Consider the following 19299-nt stretch of genomic DNA (forward strand, 5'->3'; position numbering starts at 1 on the left):
TCATTGACTTTAGAGAGAGAAAGAGGGAGAGAAACATTGGTTGATTGTCTGTCATATGCACCCCTACCTGACTGGGAATCTAGCCTGCGACCTTTTGATTTACGGATTGCACTCCAACCAACTGAGCCATACTGACCAAGGCTGTAGCTAGCTGTGTTCTTGAACACTGACTGAGTCATAGACACTGAAGATTATACAGGGGGAAAAGTCCAATGTGAAAGTATCATGAGTATTTCTATTACTCTTAGGAAAAAAATTAAAATTGCATCATTTCCCAATTTTTATTGGCATCTCATCTATGCCAAGTTGTCTTATGTGCAAATATTTATGTTCTATATAATGGGTCCATATTTTCTTTTATCTTCATATAGGTTATAAAGTTTGATTTTCATACATTTTAATTTACTTTTATATACCCTTCTCTAATTTAATTTATAGGAATTTGGGGTCATAGCAAAACACTAAATATTTAAGTCAACATAAATTGGTATTTATACCCAATATGAAAAGATGTTACTATTTATATTTACTGAGAATGTATATTGGTTAAAGTTCTTCCAAAGAAAACTGCACATTTCTGATTCTTCATGGCTAAAGTACATGTTTTATATTAGATTAATAAGGATGAATATTATAACATTTTAACAGGCTCTATCTGTCTTCAGATTACACATGTTGTGTGAATTGGAGCATAGCATCAAACCACTTTTTCATCAGTCTCCAGGTGATGATTCTCAAGAAGATTCTCTAAACTGGGCAGCTCGCCTAGAAATGACCCAGAATTCCTACAGAGCCAAGGAGCCCATTCTTGCTCTCCGGAGAGCTTTGTTAAGCCTCAATAAAAGGTTTTTCTACACTTTAAAAAAAATGTCATTTATTGTGAATTTACTATTGTATTTGCATATTACTTGGGAGTAATTATTTTTCTGAATTTTCTCTATGAATTTGTATGTTTCTATTTTTAATTGTCAAGGCTACTCCATGTAGTTGAAATGAACCTAGAACTTAAGAATTATGTGAACATGCAATGTATCTTTCTTTTTTAACGTTAAAAACTTACCTTGAGGAGATACAGATATAAGTCATTAATAGGTCTTCATAGACTCATTGTCTATAAAAATGGAGCACTTTAAGAAAATTAAAGGGGTTTTTTTAACAAATTAATCTCTGATTCCTTTGAATGGCATAGTAAAAATATTTCACAGCAGTAAGAGGTATCTTCATTATTGTTGAATACACTTAAAAATTGCTCCTTCTCTTCTGTTTTGTCACATTTCTTTAGACAAGATTACAGTGAAATGGTTGGAGAATGCTGGCTACAGAGTGCCAGAGTAGCTAGAAAGGCTGGTCACCACCAGACAGCTTATAATGCTCTGCTTAATGCTGGAGAAGCACGACTTGCAGAACTGTATGTGGAAAGGGCAAAGTGGCTGTGGTCCAAGGTAACGGCTAAGGAAATGTCATCACATATGTGTGTTTTTTTGCGGCCTGTGTACTTCTTATAAAGGCTTGAGTGACAGATGGTTCCTAATCTAAATTCAGAACCTTCTTTTTCTGTCACCTTCATCATTTATCTACCATAATTGAGAAGACACTGTTTCTTCTATCATGAAGTTCCAAAATATTTTTCCATTTCAAGACTAAAAGTGTAATTCTTTCAGTTTACATCTGTTTTTTCATATTTTTCCTTGAGGGAAGTGACCAGTTTTTACTTTGTTTTAGCCTCCTATTAGTATAAAGGGTGCATGTAGTAAGAACTCAAAAAGTATTTGTTAAATGAACACAACATTGTCCTTATCTTATATCTTTGGCAGAGAATTAGTTTTGTGTGGACTTGCCAATATTACTGTAAAGATTCACTTTTAATTAATCTAGCCTGTTAGTAACAAAAGTCTCTAGCAATCCTCAGATTAAAGCTACAGTAATGAGAAAAGGGCTTTTTAAGTATCTTAATTTGCAAAGCTTATGTCCCAGATTTAAATGGCTGTTATTTACATACCTCTTTATGCTTGCCACCAGTTTAGAATTAGTAGTAGGCATAGGTATTCTGAAATTGACATTTACCAATTATAGCTGCTGCCACCTCTGATTGCAGCAGCTTCATGGTGGCTGAGAAAGGATAGGAGGGGAAATACTTCCTGGACAGAAAGTGAAAGTAATAATTCAGGCCATATTAGTCTGTACCTGGTTATTTTCTGAGCTAGTGCTAATCTATATGTTGTAATACCTTAAACTCAATATGTTAAAAATGCAATTCATCATCTGATATTCAATGCCTGTTTCTCCTCTCATATTCCCTATGTTTCTAAGTAGGACTCTATTGCATTCTCTCATCCAAGGCAGAAATCAGGGCATCATCTTGAATTTCTTACTCTCCCTCACTTTCCACATTCAGTTGGAGACTAAATCTATCTCAGAAATGTCTTTTGAATTCTCTCCCACTTATTTGTCTCTGCTGCTTTTATTCATGCCTTTTGTAGCCTATAACAACATTAATAGACTTTTTGGGGGGTCTCAATGTTTCTCTGTTTACATTATTACAGTTTGTGATGTTTCTAAAATTCATGTTGAATCATGTTGTTTCCCTGATTAAAATCCTTCAAACTATTCTTTATGCTCTTAGGATTAAGTCTGATCTCTAGAAAGTACACAAGACCCTTTGTGATTGAGTTCCAGTCTACCTCTTCAGTGTCATTTGTCACTCTCTCACAAACCCTTTAGACTTCAGCTAAAATCAGATCACTTACCTTTCTTCCAATTAGGATTATTTTTTCTTTTACCAAGAATATCTTTCACTGTATTCTCTACTAGAAAAATTTATACTCATTCCTTAAGACCAAATTCAGATCTTTCTCTTTTGGTAACCTTTCCTGACTGCTGCTGTCCTGCATTTTCCTATATCTTCGTGTAGATTTAGGGAGCTCCCTTTTCTTTCCCCCATAGTACCCCTGTATTTTCTTCCTCTGTTAATAGCACTTAGCACATTGCATTGTTATTTTACATAGTGTATTTCCTCATTTGACTATGAACATTTTGAAACCAGAGGTTTTGATTTATTCATTGTTCATCCCAAGTAATATAGATATATCTTCAGTTCCCTGCACTTTGACTATAAAATGAATGAGTAAATAAATATGAGTTCTACATGAAATGAAGCAATGCTTCCTTTTTAAGATGTTACTTTCATAGGATGGAAATAATAAAATATCTAATGAACTTTAAATACTAACAGTTTTACTTGTTTTTCAGAAAATGGAAATATGCTCTTAAATTGAAAGTCTTGTTGCCTTTTTTTCTTTTAGGGTGATGTTCACCAGGCACTAATTGTTCTTCAAAAGGGTGTTGAATTATGTTTCCCTGAAAATAAAACTCCAACTGAGAGTAAGGACATGTTAATCCATGGTCGAGCTATGCTACTAGTAGGTCGATTTATGGAGGAAACAGCTAACTTTGAAAGCAATGCAGTTATGAAAAAATATAAGGCAAGTATATGTATAATGCAATTTCAGTTAGAAACTTACTCTTTTTTTTCTTTTTAAATAGATAAGATTATTTTAATGTCCAAATGGAAGAATACATGTATAAAAATAATGGGTAAACTTTTTTGACTTTTTAATGATATGTAGCATAAGTATATAGTTGAAGGAACTATAACAAAATAAATATACTCATGATTATTATTAGCACTTTACAACCTATCTTTTCACTGTTATTCCCCGAAGTTAACTACTCATGAGCCTGAAAAATATTGAACTAACACAATATATGCGTTCTGTCCAGAACTCATAAAAAGTCCAGCCATTATTATTATTTTTATTTTAAAATTGATTATGCTATTAGAGATGTCCCATTTTTTACCCTTTGCACCCCCTCCTCTTGGTACCCTCCTTCCCTTCAGCAATCCCCCTCTGTACCTGGTCATTTTCTGAGTTAGTGCTAATCTATATGTTGTAATACCTTAAACTCAGTATGTTAAAAATGCAATTCATCATCTGATATTTTTCTCCTCTCATATTCCCTATATTTCTAAGTAGAACTCTATTGCATTCTCTCATCCAAGGCAGAAATCAGGGCATCATCTTGAACTTCTTACTCTCCCTCACTTTCCACATTCAGTTGGAGACTAAATCTACCTTAGAAATGTCTTTTGAATTCTCTCCCACTTATTTGTCTCTGTTGCTTTAATTTATGCCATTTGTAGCCTGTAACAATATTAATAGCCTTTTTGGGGGGTCTCAGCATTTCTCTGTATACATTACTACAGTCTGTGGACTACATGTCTATGGGTTGCGCATATGAGTTCTTTGGCTTCTCCATTTCCTTTACTATTCTTAACTTCCCTCTGTCTATTTTGTACCTACCAGTTGTGCTTCTTAACCCCTCCTCCCTTTCCGTCATCATCCCCCTTCTCCCTCTCTGCTGATAACCCTCCATATGATCTCCATATTTATGGTTCTGTTCCTGTTATAGTTGTTGGCTTGGTTTGTTTTAGATTTTGTTTTTTTAGATATAGTTGTTGATAACTGTGAGTTTGTTGTCATTTTAATGTTCATAGTTTTGATCATCTTTTTCTTAAATAAGTCCCATTAACATTTCATATAATAAGGGCTTGGTGCTGATGAACTCCTTTAGCTTTACCTTGTCTGGGAAACACTTTATCTGCCTTTGCATTCTAAATGATAGCTTTGCTGGGTAGAGTAATCTTGGTTGTAGGTCCTGGCTTTTCATCACATTGAATACTTCTTGCCAACCCCTTCTTGTCTGCAAAGTTTCTTTTGAAAAATCAGCTGACAGTCTTACAGGAATTCCTTTGTAGGCAACTCTCTTTCTTTTCTCTTGCTGCTTTTAAGATTCTTTCTTTATCTTTCACCCTTGGCATTTTAATTATCATGTGTCTTAGTGTGGTCCTCTTTGGGTCTAGCTTGTTTGAGACTCTGTGCTTCCTGGACTTGTATGTCTATTTCCTTCACCAAATTAGGGAAGTTTTCTTTCATTAATTTTTCATATAAGTTTTCAATTTTCTGATCTTCCTGTTCTCCTTCTGGCACCCCTGTAATTCGGATGTTGGTACATTTAAAGTTGGGCCAGAGGTTCCTAAGCCTCCTCTTGTTTTTTGCAATTCTGGTTTCTTCATTCTGTACTGGTTGACTGTATATTTCTTCCTTATGTTCCACTGCATTGATTTGAACCCCGGATTCCTTCCCTCACTATTGGTTCCATGTGGATTTTTCGTCATTTCAGTTAGTGTAGCCTTCATTTCTTCCCTTATGCATTTGCCGTACTCAATCATTTCTCTGAGCATCGTTATCACCTGTGTTTTGAACTCTGTGTCAGGTTGGCTATCTCCTTGTTGCTTAGTTTGCTCTCTTGGGTCTTGATCTGCTCCCTCTTTTGGGCTGTACTTCTCTGTCTTCTCAACTTGACAGCCTTCCTGTGCTTGCCTCTGTATATTTAGTAGAGCTGCTACACCTGTTACGTTGTGTAAGGGGCAGAGAGTTACATATTCATAAGTGCGGGGTGACACAATTCACCACTTTGTGGTGCTGTATGTGGGGGAGGGGTCAGAGAGAAAACAATGCCATTTGCTGGGCACTCACCCCTTTTCCAGTTATTTCACACACTTACCATGACTGGCAGCCCTCTAGCTATTGTCCTGGTAATGGTTTCAGAGTTGGGGGGCCAGGGTTCAAGTACATTCTAGGATCATGAGAGACCTCTAATCGAATTCTCCTGAGAGACTGGCAGTTGCTTCCACCACCCCAGCCTTCAGTGGTTTTCACAGCCAGAAACTATGAGGCTTTATTTTCCTGGTGTTGGAACTGTGATCTGCATGGTCTGGCTTGCGCCTGGGATCACTCCCCGGTGTCCCTCTGGCTTTTATAATGTGTGACTGCTTGTTGTGCTGACCGTCTGCAGCCACTGCCTTGCCACCCCCACCACGTCCTTGCCTCTGCCACACCACTTCTTCTCTGCCTGGGCTCCCTGGCTCCGCCCCTCCTACCCGTCTGGATGAGTATTGCTTCTTTAAATATTTGGTTTGGACTTCCATATAGTTCGATTTTCTGGCAGTTCTGTTTGGGTTTTTTGTTTGTTTTGAGGTGGTTGTAATCCTTATGGTTGTGCGAGGAGGCAAAGCGTATTTACCTTTGCCTCCATCTTGGCCACAAGTCCAGCCATTGTTATTACAATGAGAATTGTTTGTGTGATATCATTGTAACCTGGCAGCCAAGGAGAGTGGACTGGAACATATATGCATGAACAATGACGATTTCACTCTACTAGTCTGTGAGGGCGGTGGATGCTATTGACTGAGCTTGTGTACTGTGTAGTCATTGCATTCAGAATGACTTGGTGAGCAGAACAACGAATCTGCAGCATATTTTCGGTTAAGCGTGAACATTCCTCTGTAGAAACTATTCAGATGTTTCAGAAAGCCTCAGCTATGGGCAACTGGTGATTGGCTGCTTCATCACAACAACGCATCCGTTCATGCATCATCTCTCATGCAGAGTTTTTGGTGAAACATCAAATCACCCAGGTGACTCAGCACTCCTACTGCCCAGATTTGGTGCCCTGCAACTCTGGCTTTTCCCAAAACTAAAATACCTTTCAAGGGAAGAGATTTCAGACTGTCGTTGCATTTCAGGAAAATACAGTGGGACAGCTGATAGCATTTGAGAGAACTGTGTGGGGTCCTGTTGTGCCTACTTTGAAGGGGACTGAGGTGTCATTGTTCTATGTGCAGTGTTTCTTGTATCTTCTTTAATAAATGTCTCTTTTTCGTATTACATGGCTGGTTACCTTCTGGACAGTCCTTGTATACCTTCCTTACTAGTTATTAAGCTCTACATAGATGGTGTTATAAGACAGGTATTTCTCAGTAACGCACTGGTCAAAGAACAAATAGCAGTGGTGATTTAAAATATTTTGAACTGAACGGTGATAAAACTGACATATTAAAACCTGTGTGATGCAGCAGAAGTCATTCATAATGGGAATTTAGAATGTTATTTGCATGTTAGAATAAAATAAAGGCTCAAAATTAATGAGCCTAAGTATCCACCTCAAAGTGTTAGAAAAGGAACTTAAAAAAAAGAAAACCAGAAAACAAAGAATGTAAAAGATAGGACATAATAAAATAAGAGCTGGTGGCTAGAATTTGTGGTCTGATTAACTGAGAAAGAAAAGTTTAGACAAAAAGTTCTAGATGTGCATAGGAAGCCCCCTGAGTCTTTGACTATGTACCATGGTATACACGTATAACTCAAAACTCTTATGTGGATTCTATTTATAAAGTTCAAAATTGGACAGAATAAAATTATTCTAGTAGAATTAGAGATAGTAGTTGTCCTAGTCCATTTGGGTTGCTGTAACAAACATATCACATACTGGGTAGCTTCAACAACATTTATTTCTTGTAGTTCTGGAAGTTGGAAAGTCCAATATCAAGGCACTGGCCAGTTTCATTATCTGGTGAGAACATGCTTCCTGGTTCATTAGACTACCATCTTCTCATATAATCTAACATGGTGTAAGGGGCAAGGGAACTTTCTGGGGTCTCTTTTATAAGGGCACTAATCCTAATCATGAGGGTTCCATCTTGTGAACTAACCACCACCGAAAGGCACCACCTCCAAATATTATCACACTAGAGATTAGGCTTGAACATATGAATTTTTGTTGGGTGGCTATGGGGGGTGGTGACACAAACATTCAGTCTATAGTAGTGGTTATTTTGGGGGAGAAGGAAATGAGTAGTGACTGGCAGGGTGAATGAGGGGAACTCACATTTCTGGAGTTCTTGTATGGGTGTTACCACTTTGTGATCATTGATCAAGCTGTAAGTGTGAGATTTATGTAGTTTTCTGTATGTAAATTTTATTTCCTAAGATAAAAAATTTAAACCAGAAAGGAAGGAGGAAGGGAGAGAAGAGAGGAAGAAAGGAGGATTGAAAGATGATAAAAGCAGATGGAAAAATAATTTTGGGGAGAAGAAATTTTAATTATTATTTTCTGTTCCCTTTGCTTCTCTGATGGCTGAATGGGAGAGACTCTATGGCTGCCTCATTCTGTGGCTGGTTTGGGCATGTGAATCCAGCCAGTATCTGTTCCATACATCTAGTCATGTCATTCCTCTTTCCACCGTCAGGTTCCTGGACTAAATTGTGTTCTCAAACTTGCTTGGATTAAGAGTGGAAATTGACTTAAAGCGTTTTTTTACTTTTAGTCAGCATTCTGTGTATTTTCTATCACATTTCAAATATTAAAAAGTTAATAATCATGCAAATATTAAATGGGAAAGGAAAGGAAATAACAAAGGAGACTGAGGAGGAGTGGCCTGAAAGGTAAGAGAGAACTTGGGATGTTTGGCTTCACAAAGCCAAGGGTTGAAAGTGTTTCTAAGAGAAAATAGGTGGTTACCAGAAACAAATGCTGAAGAGTTTTCATATGAGATCAGTCTTGGAAAGTGTCTCTTTGATTTAGGATACTGCTTTGCAGAGTGGTGAAAACTGAAACCCGAAAGAAATAGTTTGAGGAATGAATGTAAAGTGGAGATTTCTTTTTTAGAAGCCTGATTATGAAGGAGTTGAGAGAGAAGGTGATAATGAGAGAGAGTTCTTAGAGCAAAATAAGATACGTGATATTTTTGAAAACACATTTTTATGCTTTTAAAATTCTGTTGTTTTCAGCAATTTGATATTACCTCGCCTTTTCTTTGAGTTTTTTTAAACAATAAAAATATACATATACACAGAAACATAAAATAATACATCTGGAAATTATTTTGATATATCTTATAGAGTAGAAAATTGTCACGAAATGTTGGTCAGTGAACAATCACCAAAACCAACCCCTGAGAAAAACATTTGTAACCTAAATAGCTAGCTATTCCTTATCCACCTCAAAGAGGCAGTCAGATGTGGTTTCATACTTTTCATCTCTAATCATCTATTCACATTTTACTTTCCAGCACAGTATGAAGTTTCCTGAGTTGAATGTCCTGTCTTCTTTTATCCAGGATGTAACCTTGTTCCTGCCAGAATGGGAGGATGGACATTTCTACCTTGCCAAGTACTATGACAAATTGATGCCCATGGTCACAGACAACAAAATGGAAAAGCAAGGCGATCTCATTCGGTATATAGTCCTTCATTTTGGAAGGTGAGTGTCAGTGTGAGAACTGTGAGTGTATTGATTAAATGCTCGTATGTTAGGGTGACTGTTGATACAGAACTGTCATCACAGATACTAGCATATTCAGGATGTTTTCCGCTTTACGTATCACCTTAGATGAGATGTTAATTTTTTTCTTCATACGTTTTTTCTTCCCTTTTAAAAATAACTATTTCAGTAGAATAAGGCATTCCTATTTTAAAAAATTCAGTAGACCAAGTATCGTCGTCGGCAGCTGTCCATCTCGAGAGACGATGGTGTAGCTTCTTAAGAGTCTATCTGCACCGCCGAGAATGGCTGTGCAGTCCGACTCGGGAGTGACACGGTATCTGTCTCCTTCCGTGTTGAATCGACATCTTGCGATGACGCTGGAGTGTCCTCTCCAGTGGAGCTGAAGCTACAGAGCCTGGGCAGGGTGATATGGAGGGTCTGCTGTTGCCCATGCAGCAGACCTCCCCTCTCTTCGCAGCTGAAGGGTCCAAGGGAAAGACGGAGTCAATACAGCTTGGCTTCAGGTGCGCCGCAGGAGTTGCCGGTGTTGACTACAACGTCAAACCGCCTTAGGGACTCCGGCTCCGGATTTTCTGTCGGGGTTTACTCCCTTAGCCTTTCCCCTGAAGAGGTATGCCGCAAGGCAGCGGAGGTTTTTTGGAATCAGAGTTTTCCTTCTCTGATGTGCCCTGACTGGAAGATCGAACCAGCGACACTTAGCTCGCAGGCCGACGCTCAATCCACTGAGCCAAACCAGCCAGGGTTAGTAGACCAAGTATATATTATGAAAATTAAGTTTCTTTCCCATTTCAGATTCATTTCCTGAGTCCCCCTCCCTAGAATGCCAGAAGACTCTAAATCTAATACATTTAATGGTTGTATGTAATTGCCAGTAGAATCTTTCCTGCTAGCCCACTTACTAAGAAGTAGTATATTTATGAAAATGGTTTTGACATTACACTTGTAGAAAGAGCTTATGTCTTAAAACTAGATGACAAGTGAAATATAACTTAATTTCATATGTTAGTATATGGTAGTAAAATGGTCTGTTATATTATGCCTACTGTTTATATTGTCAAAAATTATTAATTCCTAAGAGGTAATAATGACATTCCACTGATTCTTTTTATCGTGCTTATTACTATCGCCTTACATTGAAAGGTAACTTATGTCAAAGAATAAATCTTTTAAAGTTGCCTATTATTAGATATTTTGACTCCTCAATTTAATATTTTCAGGAATCAAAGCAATGTTTGTTTATCAGTGATGATAGGCTTGCAAGTTTAGCCAAGCCTTTCTTTCCAAGATGGAATTTAATATCTTATAAAATCCAAACTTAATTTTATTTATTAATGATTATTAATTTCTTGTTTTTGAGGTGGAATTTATGGCATATTGGCATTTTGAGATGGAAGTATAAGCAGAGAATAATTATTTTTCTTTCCTAAAATGAGTAATAGCTTTCATTTGCTTTCTGGTATTAATAGATATCATGTATATTGGTATACAGAATTTATTTAATACATTTCTTCTAATATGGGAATTATTTAGAGTCCTTGATTACATAACACACTTAAGGATAGTGTCAGCTATTTATAAGTATAGTTTAAGAAAGTAAATTTTAGAACATATTTTATCCATAGTAGTTAAAATAAAACATTTGGATGTTTAAGGGAGTGTACTCAGTTATCAAGACTATTTTTCCTCTGAGTGATTAAATTACTGTGTTACTACTAATTAGGCATCAGTATTTACCCTCAGGGAACGCTAGTTCAATTAGATAGAGAAACCTTAAGCACATAAAACGTTTTTTATCCTTACCCCAAAATATGTTCATTGATTTTGGAGGAAGTGGTGGGGGTAGAAAGGGGGGGGGGGCATCAATGTGAGAGAGAAACATCGATTGATTGCTTCCTGCATGCACCCCAACTTGGGATCGATACTGCAACCTAGGTATGTGCTCTGACCAGGGTTTGAATCTGCAACCCTTTGGTGTACAAGACGATGCTGCAACTAACTGAGCCACCTGACCATGACAGCATGTAAAACATTTAAATAATGGTACATAATAGAATGTGTGATCAGGTATCAAAATAAGTAGTATAAATATCTTTTTGATATTAACAAATACCAAAAATGAACCAAATGAGTCTGGAAATCATAAATTTTGGGCAAATCTGAAGTCAAAACTTAAGCCCTGGGCTACATGATTTGAAAAGTATACCTTTTTATACTGCATTGCTACAGAAGTGTGGTAAGCCTCATGAAGAAGTTAAGATTTGAAAGGTAATTAAATCCAAGAAGGAGAGGCCATTACTAACTTCAGGTTTGTCAGAGAAACAGAGTTTGAATGCTTTTTTCAGAGGATGGTGAGGAAGTTGGACTTGATTGAAGATGTATGCTGGTAAGTAGTGAGAGAGTAAGATGGAAAGTTATAGAGAAACAAGATTGTGAATATTTGAATCCTAGGCAGAGTAGTTCATATGGACTTAAAATACTGTATAGGTAGTTGATTCCGGTTTTTGAACATGAGGAGAGCATAATAAAACTAGAATTTAAGGAATATTTGGCTGGAATTTATTGAAGTGAAGAAATGTAGAATTAGGGAGACTGAGTTATTACAGTTTTCCAGAAGTTGAGTGATTGTACCTGACCTAGGCTTATAGCCATAGAATGCAATTGAAGGCACAGATCCTAAGGACAATCTGATAGAAATATTGACAGGATTTCTTTAAAAGGTTTTATTTATTTATTCTTAGAGAGAGGGAAATGGAAGGAGAAAGAGAGGGAGAGAAACATCCATGTGTGAGAGAAACATCGATCAGTTGCCTCTCACACATGCCTCTACCAGAGACTGCGCTTGTAACCCATGTGTGTGCCTTGACCAGGAATCTTAACTGGCTACCTTTCGCTTTGCTGGACGATGCCCAGTGAACTGAGCCACACCAGTCAGGGCAGCAGGATTTTGACTAGGTCATAACTTGTATTAATTTTGGTACAGGCAATATAGAGCTTAGTGAGGAATATAATAGAAAATAAAGGAGAAAGAGGAGTCAAAAAGATAACTTCTAATAGGTAAAAATATTGATAGCATAATCTTTGTCTGAAGGCTATATATTACTAAAGTAATAGTTTAAATCTTAAATTTTTAATTTTTGTAAGAAACAAAGAACACTATGTTAGTAATATCTTCTCTGTATAATTGCAGATCTCTACAGTATGGAAATCAATTCATATATCAGTCAATGCCACGGATGTTATCATTATGGCTAGATTTTGGTGCTAAGGCATATGAATGGGAAAAAGGTATAATTTTGTATGTAAATTTTTTTTTTTTTTTTTAAAGCAGGGGAGACATTTAATTCCAAAACCTACCAGGACATTTGTTTACAGAATTGGCAGTAAGTTACATAAAAGCTTCTCCTAGGAGCTAATGTAATTTGAGGTCTCCAAAGTTTTTTTTTTTTAAGTATATTTTATTGATTATATTGTTACAATAGTTCCAGTTATTTTTCCTTTGCTCCCCTCCGCCCAGCACCGCCCCCCACCAATCACCCCCCCAGTCCATGCCCATGGGTCGTACATACAAGCTCTCCTGCCTCACCCTTTCATATATTCTTCTTCTTTTTAAAAAAAATAATTAGTTAATTAATTATTTTAACAATAAAAAATAACAATCCCTCCCTCTCAGATATTAAGACCCTTTATAAACTTATAAAGGACAATGGGCGAAGGTCTCGAGCTCCTCTAGCTGCTTCAAGCTGGACATGGTCATCGTCCTACCTACCCTTGGGTCCAGAATTGTATGTAAAATTTTAAGGAACCAAGAAAGATTACAATTTTTGTATTAAGTCAAATTTGGCTTGACAGTTTAACTTATTAAAAACTAAGAGTGAATTTGATAAATAAGATTTTATAAATTAAAAAAAACTGTAATTGAAAAATAAATTTAAAAAATGTTTTATATGTGAGCAAGAAACTAAATGTTAAAAACAGGAAATATTAAACATAGACTTTTAAAATTAAAACATGGTTAACTTACAATATTCAATGAGTTTCAGGTATACAGATAGTTATTCAACATTTATATACCTAACAAAGTGATCACCACGAGTAATCTGGTATCCATCTATCACTGTATAAAGTTGTTATTGTCTATATTCCCTATATTCTACATTACATTCCCATGAGTTTTTTATTTTATAACTGAAAATTTGTACCTCTTAATCCCCTTCATTTTTTTGCCCTTCCCCTTACCTCCCTCCCACTGACAACCATCAGTTCATTGTCTATATCTGTGAAGCTTTTCTGGTTTGTTTTGTTGTTTTGTTTTGTTTTTTTAAATACCTAAACATAGACTTTTTAAATAGTTGCATTTCAGAGCCTGCAATTGAAAATCTGCTCGTTCCTTGACGAAGCTAACAGATATTGAAAAATATTATTTTAAGCCAAATAATTTACCATAAAAATTACAATGGATTGTGGCTTGTTCTCTTTGTTTCTAGTGAAAATTAATGGCCCTTGAATTTTTCAACGGTCCTAAATATTATTTTCCTACTTGGACAGAGAAAACTATATTTTCACAAATTGGCATGTGACCTGGTTTGGTATATGAGAATAACATACAGTAGCTCTATTTATTCACGGGGGACATTACAAGACCCCCATTGGATGCCTGAAGTCTTGGATGGACCAAACCCTAAACAACTTCTTCAACTCTGCTGGAAGTACAGCAGCAGCTTCTTCATTGACAGACACAGCCACTCCATTAATTTTTCTTTTTCTTTAAAAAATATTTATTAGTTGTTAGAAGGAAAGGGAGGGAGTAAGAGTGAGAGAAACATCGATGTGCGAGAGAAGCATGAATTGGTTGCCTTTTGCACATCCTCCACCTGGGATCTGGCCTGCAGCCCAGGCATGTGCCCTGTCCTGGAATTGAACCAACGACCTTCCGGTGTGTGGGGGACAAAAGCCCAACCCACTATGTCACAACAGTCAGGGTGCTTGTCCAGTACTTTTTATATTTTTCAGTACAAACCTATTCCCGAATCTGTGCAACCATCCCTTACTTGTAATAAATGGCTTGGTGTCACTCATTTCAGGGGAAGTCTTTGTATGGGCTCAATGCTTGCTGGTGCAACACATTGCTATGAGTCAGAACAGGTTTTCTGTTCATACTTTCTATCAACATATTTAATGCCTTTTCTATCTTATCTAAGCACTCCTCACATATTGTGGCTGTAACTTTTGCAGCTTCGGGTACAGTAGCAAAACTAGCATTAAGTGTCTTGTTCCTTCTTCACAACTTCATGGATAGAAGAGTCTTCTTACTGTAGATCTTAGCAACCTCAGCGTATGATTTTTTTTCTTTCCATATTGTTGAGAATGTTTACCTTTTAATTTAAAGGAAGCACTTTATGGCTTCTCTTTGGCATATCTGAATTGCCAGCATCACTACTCCTGCACTTTAAGGCCATTTTTAAGTAAAATAAGGGTTGTTTAAATACAAACACTGCAGCAGCTCAACAGTCAGTCTGATAAGTGAGAGGGCTACTAAGTGACTACATGTAGTGTGAAGATGCTGGACAAAGGGATGAATCATGTCCTGGGGAGGTGTGAGATTTCATCATGATACTCAGAATGCTGTGTGATTTAAAACTTATGAATTGTTTATTTCTGGGATTTTCTATTTAATATCTTCAGGCAGCAGTTGACTGCCATTAACTAAAATCGTGGAAAGCAAAACTGTGGATAGAAGGGATTAGTATATATCTTAATGCTGTTTTTAAAACAAAATTGTTCTTCTGTGAAATGAACTGTTATACTGTTTTATTCTTTTTAACTTCTTACTATTTTTTTGACTTTGATTTTTCTTCCAGCTGGCCGCTCTGATCGTGTACAAATGAGAAATGATTTAGCTAAAATAAACAAAGTTATCACAGATCACACAAGTCAGTTAGCTCCATATCAGTTTTTGACCGCTTTTTCACAATTGATCTCCCGAATTTGTCATTCTCATGATGAAGTTTTTGTTGTTTTGATGGAAATTATAGCCAAAGTGTTTTTGGCCTATCCTCAGCAAGCAATGTGGATGATGACAGCTGTATCAAAGGTAATGTATTAATCACAACAGTGTTTTCTTCCATTTTATATGGCATTGATCATTTAATGCTAATATGTAGATTTAAGTTTTAGGGTTTTTCTCTTAGATTAGATTTGTAGTAAAACTTAAATTTTAAATACTTAAAAAAATTATGCATTATGTTTCATTTTTAAATTTAGAAATATTCATCATATATCAAGTGAAGTAACTAGTAGATTTAAGATCAAAGAATTCGGCATGCCTTTTCTTTATAAATTGTTAGTGCTTAGTAATCTATTTTTTTCAAATGTTTTAATCCATAGTGCCTGAACTTATTAATACTAGAAAAATTTTGTTGCATTATTAATGTAACTTTACAACTTGGTAAATATGTCTATTTAATAAATATTTTAGAGAATTTAAAAAATACACAGATATAAGAAAGAAAAATTTCACTCCATTCATTAATATTTTACTGTATTTTTTATATATTTATTTCTATGCATATTTTAGCCCTAATTTGAATTGCATCAATACATAACTTCATATTTTTCACTTAAGATTGTTACCATAAGCATGTTCCCATGTTATTAAATATTCTTTGAAGATACAATTTTAATACTTGTGTAGAATTTTATAGTAGTTAGCCAACTATATTTTAATTATTGTTGATCATTAAGGTTGTTTACAGGTTTTTGCTGTTGTAATATATCTAGACACATCTATATGTATTCTCATTTCTGTTTACATCTTCAGCGTATATCCTAAGAAGGGAATTCATCAGGTCACAAGATAACAGCATTTTTATGTCTGTTGGTAGTTTTGCCAAATTGATTGCCAGAAAATTTATATCAGTACGGTATTTCCTCACTTATCGTGGGTATTACATCCTAGACGCCTCTGCGATAGGTGAAAATCCACAAAGTAGGAACCTTACATTTATTTTAGTATTTATATATATTTTAAGCTTTATAAACCCTTCCCACATACTTATAAACTGTTCCCAGTCCCTTATTAACCTTTCCCACTCCCTTATTAACCTTTTCCACACTTTATAAACCCTACTTATCTTCTTAAACATATTCTGCACTCTTTTTTTAATATATAAATCTTTAAATGATTCCCTTGCTTTAACTGACTTTTTTAAAAAACAATTTTATTTATTTATTTATTTTTAGAGAGAGGGGAAAGGAGAAAAAGAGGGAAAAAAAATCACTGTGTGGTTGCCTCTCACGCGCCCCCAACTGGGAGCCTGACGTGCAACCTAGGCATGTGCCCTGACTGGGAATTGAACCAGCGACACTTGGTTTACAGGCCAACGCTCAATCCGTTGAGCCACAGCAGCCAGGATAAACCTACGTAACTTTTAACAACATACGTATACAGTACCACAAAGTCCCACGATATAGCAAAAGATCTGCGATAAATAATTAAATATAATATTTTTTTAAATCCCGCAATACAGTGAGGCCGTGATATGTGAACTGCGATATGAAGGTATAAACCTTCATCGTGAATACTTTTAAAGTTGATGGTTGTTAAAAAGTTTTATCTTGTGTATAATTGCAATTAACTTTCTTTTTTATGACAGTCTTCTTATCCCATGCGTGTGAACAGATGCAAGGAAATCCTAAATAAAGCTATTCATATGAAAAAGTCCTTAGAAAAGTTTGTTGGAGATGCAACTCGTCTAACAGATAAGCTTCTAGAATTGTGCAATAAACCGGTATTATCATGAATCTTATTACTTTGTAGACCAATGTTGGATAATTTTATATAAAATTTCTATAGAATTTTAGTGGGTTTTCTTTCAGTTGATTAAGTTAAAATTCTAACAAATACTGATATACACAGATATCAAAAGCCATCAAGTTGTATACTTTAAATATGTGCAGTTTACCTTAATAAAGCTGTTTTTAAAATTTCTAACATATGTCGCTCTCAGATATCCTCCAAATTTCTAAAAGTTTTTAATGTAAATTCTTCTGAGAGTAAATTATTCATATGTATTAAAAATAATTTTAAGTAGAGGATATGAAGTAAGCAATATGTAAAAGTTGTGTCTGTGATTGTTTTCTGTCTTATCTTTCAACTTTTAAAACTTACATTAACCTACATACATGAGAGGAAAGAAGATTGGAGTTATGGTTTTCATTCTTTCAGTACACATTTCATTACCTACCAGGAGATAAGCACTAATGCTAAGGGAAACAGCAATGAATTATACATGTTCTCCTGTCTTGAAGTGCTCCTGGCCTCATAGGAGACTAAACAGATGGTTATTATCTAGTGTAATAACTAGTTTTTCAGTAAATTTGTGAGAAGAATATGAACATGGTTATGGGAGTGACCCACTATTCTACCTAAGGAATTAGAGGGAAAAAACCCCTTAAGAATGGACAGAAAGGCAAAGGTAGGGGTAGGGCTAGGTATAAAGAGGGAAAGACTTTACAAGGTTAATAACTGTATTTTTATTTGCAAATATTCACTAATAACTATTTATAGATGAGAAAGTATAGACTATTCTTCAACAGTAAACATCTTGAAAGTGTAATCTTTTTTTATCTGCATTAATTCTATTTGATTTCTAATGTACTTGACATTGTCAAAAACAGTGTTACGATAATGGCCAATGTTGATTAAACACTGGCACTTTTACAAGTTTCCAGTTCTGTATCTGACACCTTGTGGCCTACTACATTTAGGAATTCCTAATTTTTCAGATTTTTAAAGGAAATATAATGCATATATTGTACTTTATATTATCATAATTAGATACATAATTATTTCTGTAGTGAAACATATTAACCTTTGCACTAAGTGAGAAATTTAGGTGTTATTTTGCTGCCAAATGAGATGTAGTATCAAAATGTTTATTTTACAGAGCTGTTTGAATTTTGTAATGTCTGATAATGGGTTATATCCTTTATTATCTCCTTTAGTTATTTAATAGTCCTCTGATATAGGTATTATTATTGATTAGGTAAAAGAGTACAGAGAGATTAAAATGAGATAATGTGTAAAAAATATTTAGAAAACTACAGATTGTGGAGCCATTGTAATTAAGATACTGTGGAGATGACATTTTATTTTGGGTGACACTAAGAGTTCTATAATTCAATGTAAACTGAGAAATTATAATGTACAGTTTTTTCTCCCAGGTGGATGGAAGCAGTTCCACATTAAGCATGAGCACGCATTTTAAAATGCTTAAAAAGCTGGTAGAAGAAGCAACATTTAGTGAAATCCTCATTCCTTTACAATCAGTCATGATACCTACTCTTCCGTCAATTCCGGGTGCCCATGTTAACCATGATCCATTTCCTGGGCATTGGGCTTATATTGCAAGTTTTGATGACACGGTAAACTTCCGTTTAATATAAGTATAACTTTTTAAAATTTAGTTGTTAAAATTTTTCTTTCTTTTTTTTTTTTTAAGAAAAGACTTTTAAAATTTATTTCTGGGGAAAGGGGAAGGGAGGGAGAAAGAGAAGGAGAGAAACATCCATGTATGGTTGTCTCTTGCACGCCCCCAAATGGGGACCTAGCTCACAACCCAGGCATATGCCCTGACTGAGAATTGAACCGGCAACCCTTTGGTTTGCAGGCCAGCGCTTAATCCACTGAGCCATACCAGCTAGGGTGAAATTTTCACATTAAGTTTAAAAGTGTTTTTCTCAGAGATTAAGTGATTTTTATTTGCAAAGAAAAAGTGATTAGAAATACAGAAAAGTAAAGCTCCTGTACTGATTAAACAAAATTAAATATCCTATCTATGTCCAACCTAGTATGTATTTTGATTTTCTACAAGCTCACATTTGTTTTAGTATGACTATAATCATTTTTTTTTTCACAATTTGAATTTTCCCATACTCTTCTTTTATCTTAAATATGGAGAATAGAAAGAAAAAAAAACAAATTTTTTTTTTTATTTTGGTATTTGGGAAGGAAGTGAAATTCAGCTAGGAAGAGCTTGATTCTTTTTTTGAAGTATGATATGTGACTTTTAAAGAAATGATGCTAGAGTATTTCTTAGTATTTGAAAACTATAC

General features: G+C 35.4%; 1 protein-coding gene across 1 annotated transcript in view; it reads left to right on the plus strand.

Annotated features, from left to right (window-relative positions):
* ATR (ATR checkpoint kinase) overlaps window positions 1-19299 on the plus strand; it is a 181805-nt gene that overhangs the window by 126446 nt on the left and 36060 nt on the right. The window contains exons 33-40 of the mRNA XM_090278685.1: window positions 666-845; window positions 1283-1442; window positions 3303-3482; window positions 9020-9162; window positions 12374-12471; window positions 15045-15277; window positions 16839-16973; window positions 18409-18609. Coding sequence (XP_090134811.1) covers window positions 666-845; window positions 1283-1442; window positions 3303-3482; window positions 9020-9162; window positions 12374-12471; window positions 15045-15277; window positions 16839-16973; window positions 18409-18609 — 1330 coding nt within the window. The remainder of the gene's footprint in view (window positions 1-665; window positions 846-1282; window positions 1443-3302; window positions 3483-9019; window positions 9163-12373; window positions 12472-15044; window positions 15278-16838; window positions 16974-18408; window positions 18610-19299) is intronic.

Source organism: Furipterus horrens, unplaced genomic scaffold (genome assembly GCF_987537825.1).
Source record: "Furipterus horrens unplaced genomic scaffold, mFurHor1.1.pri manual_scaffold_1, whole genome shotgun sequence".
NCBI lineage: Eukaryota > Metazoa > Chordata > Mammalia > Chiroptera > Furipteridae > Furipterus > Furipterus horrens.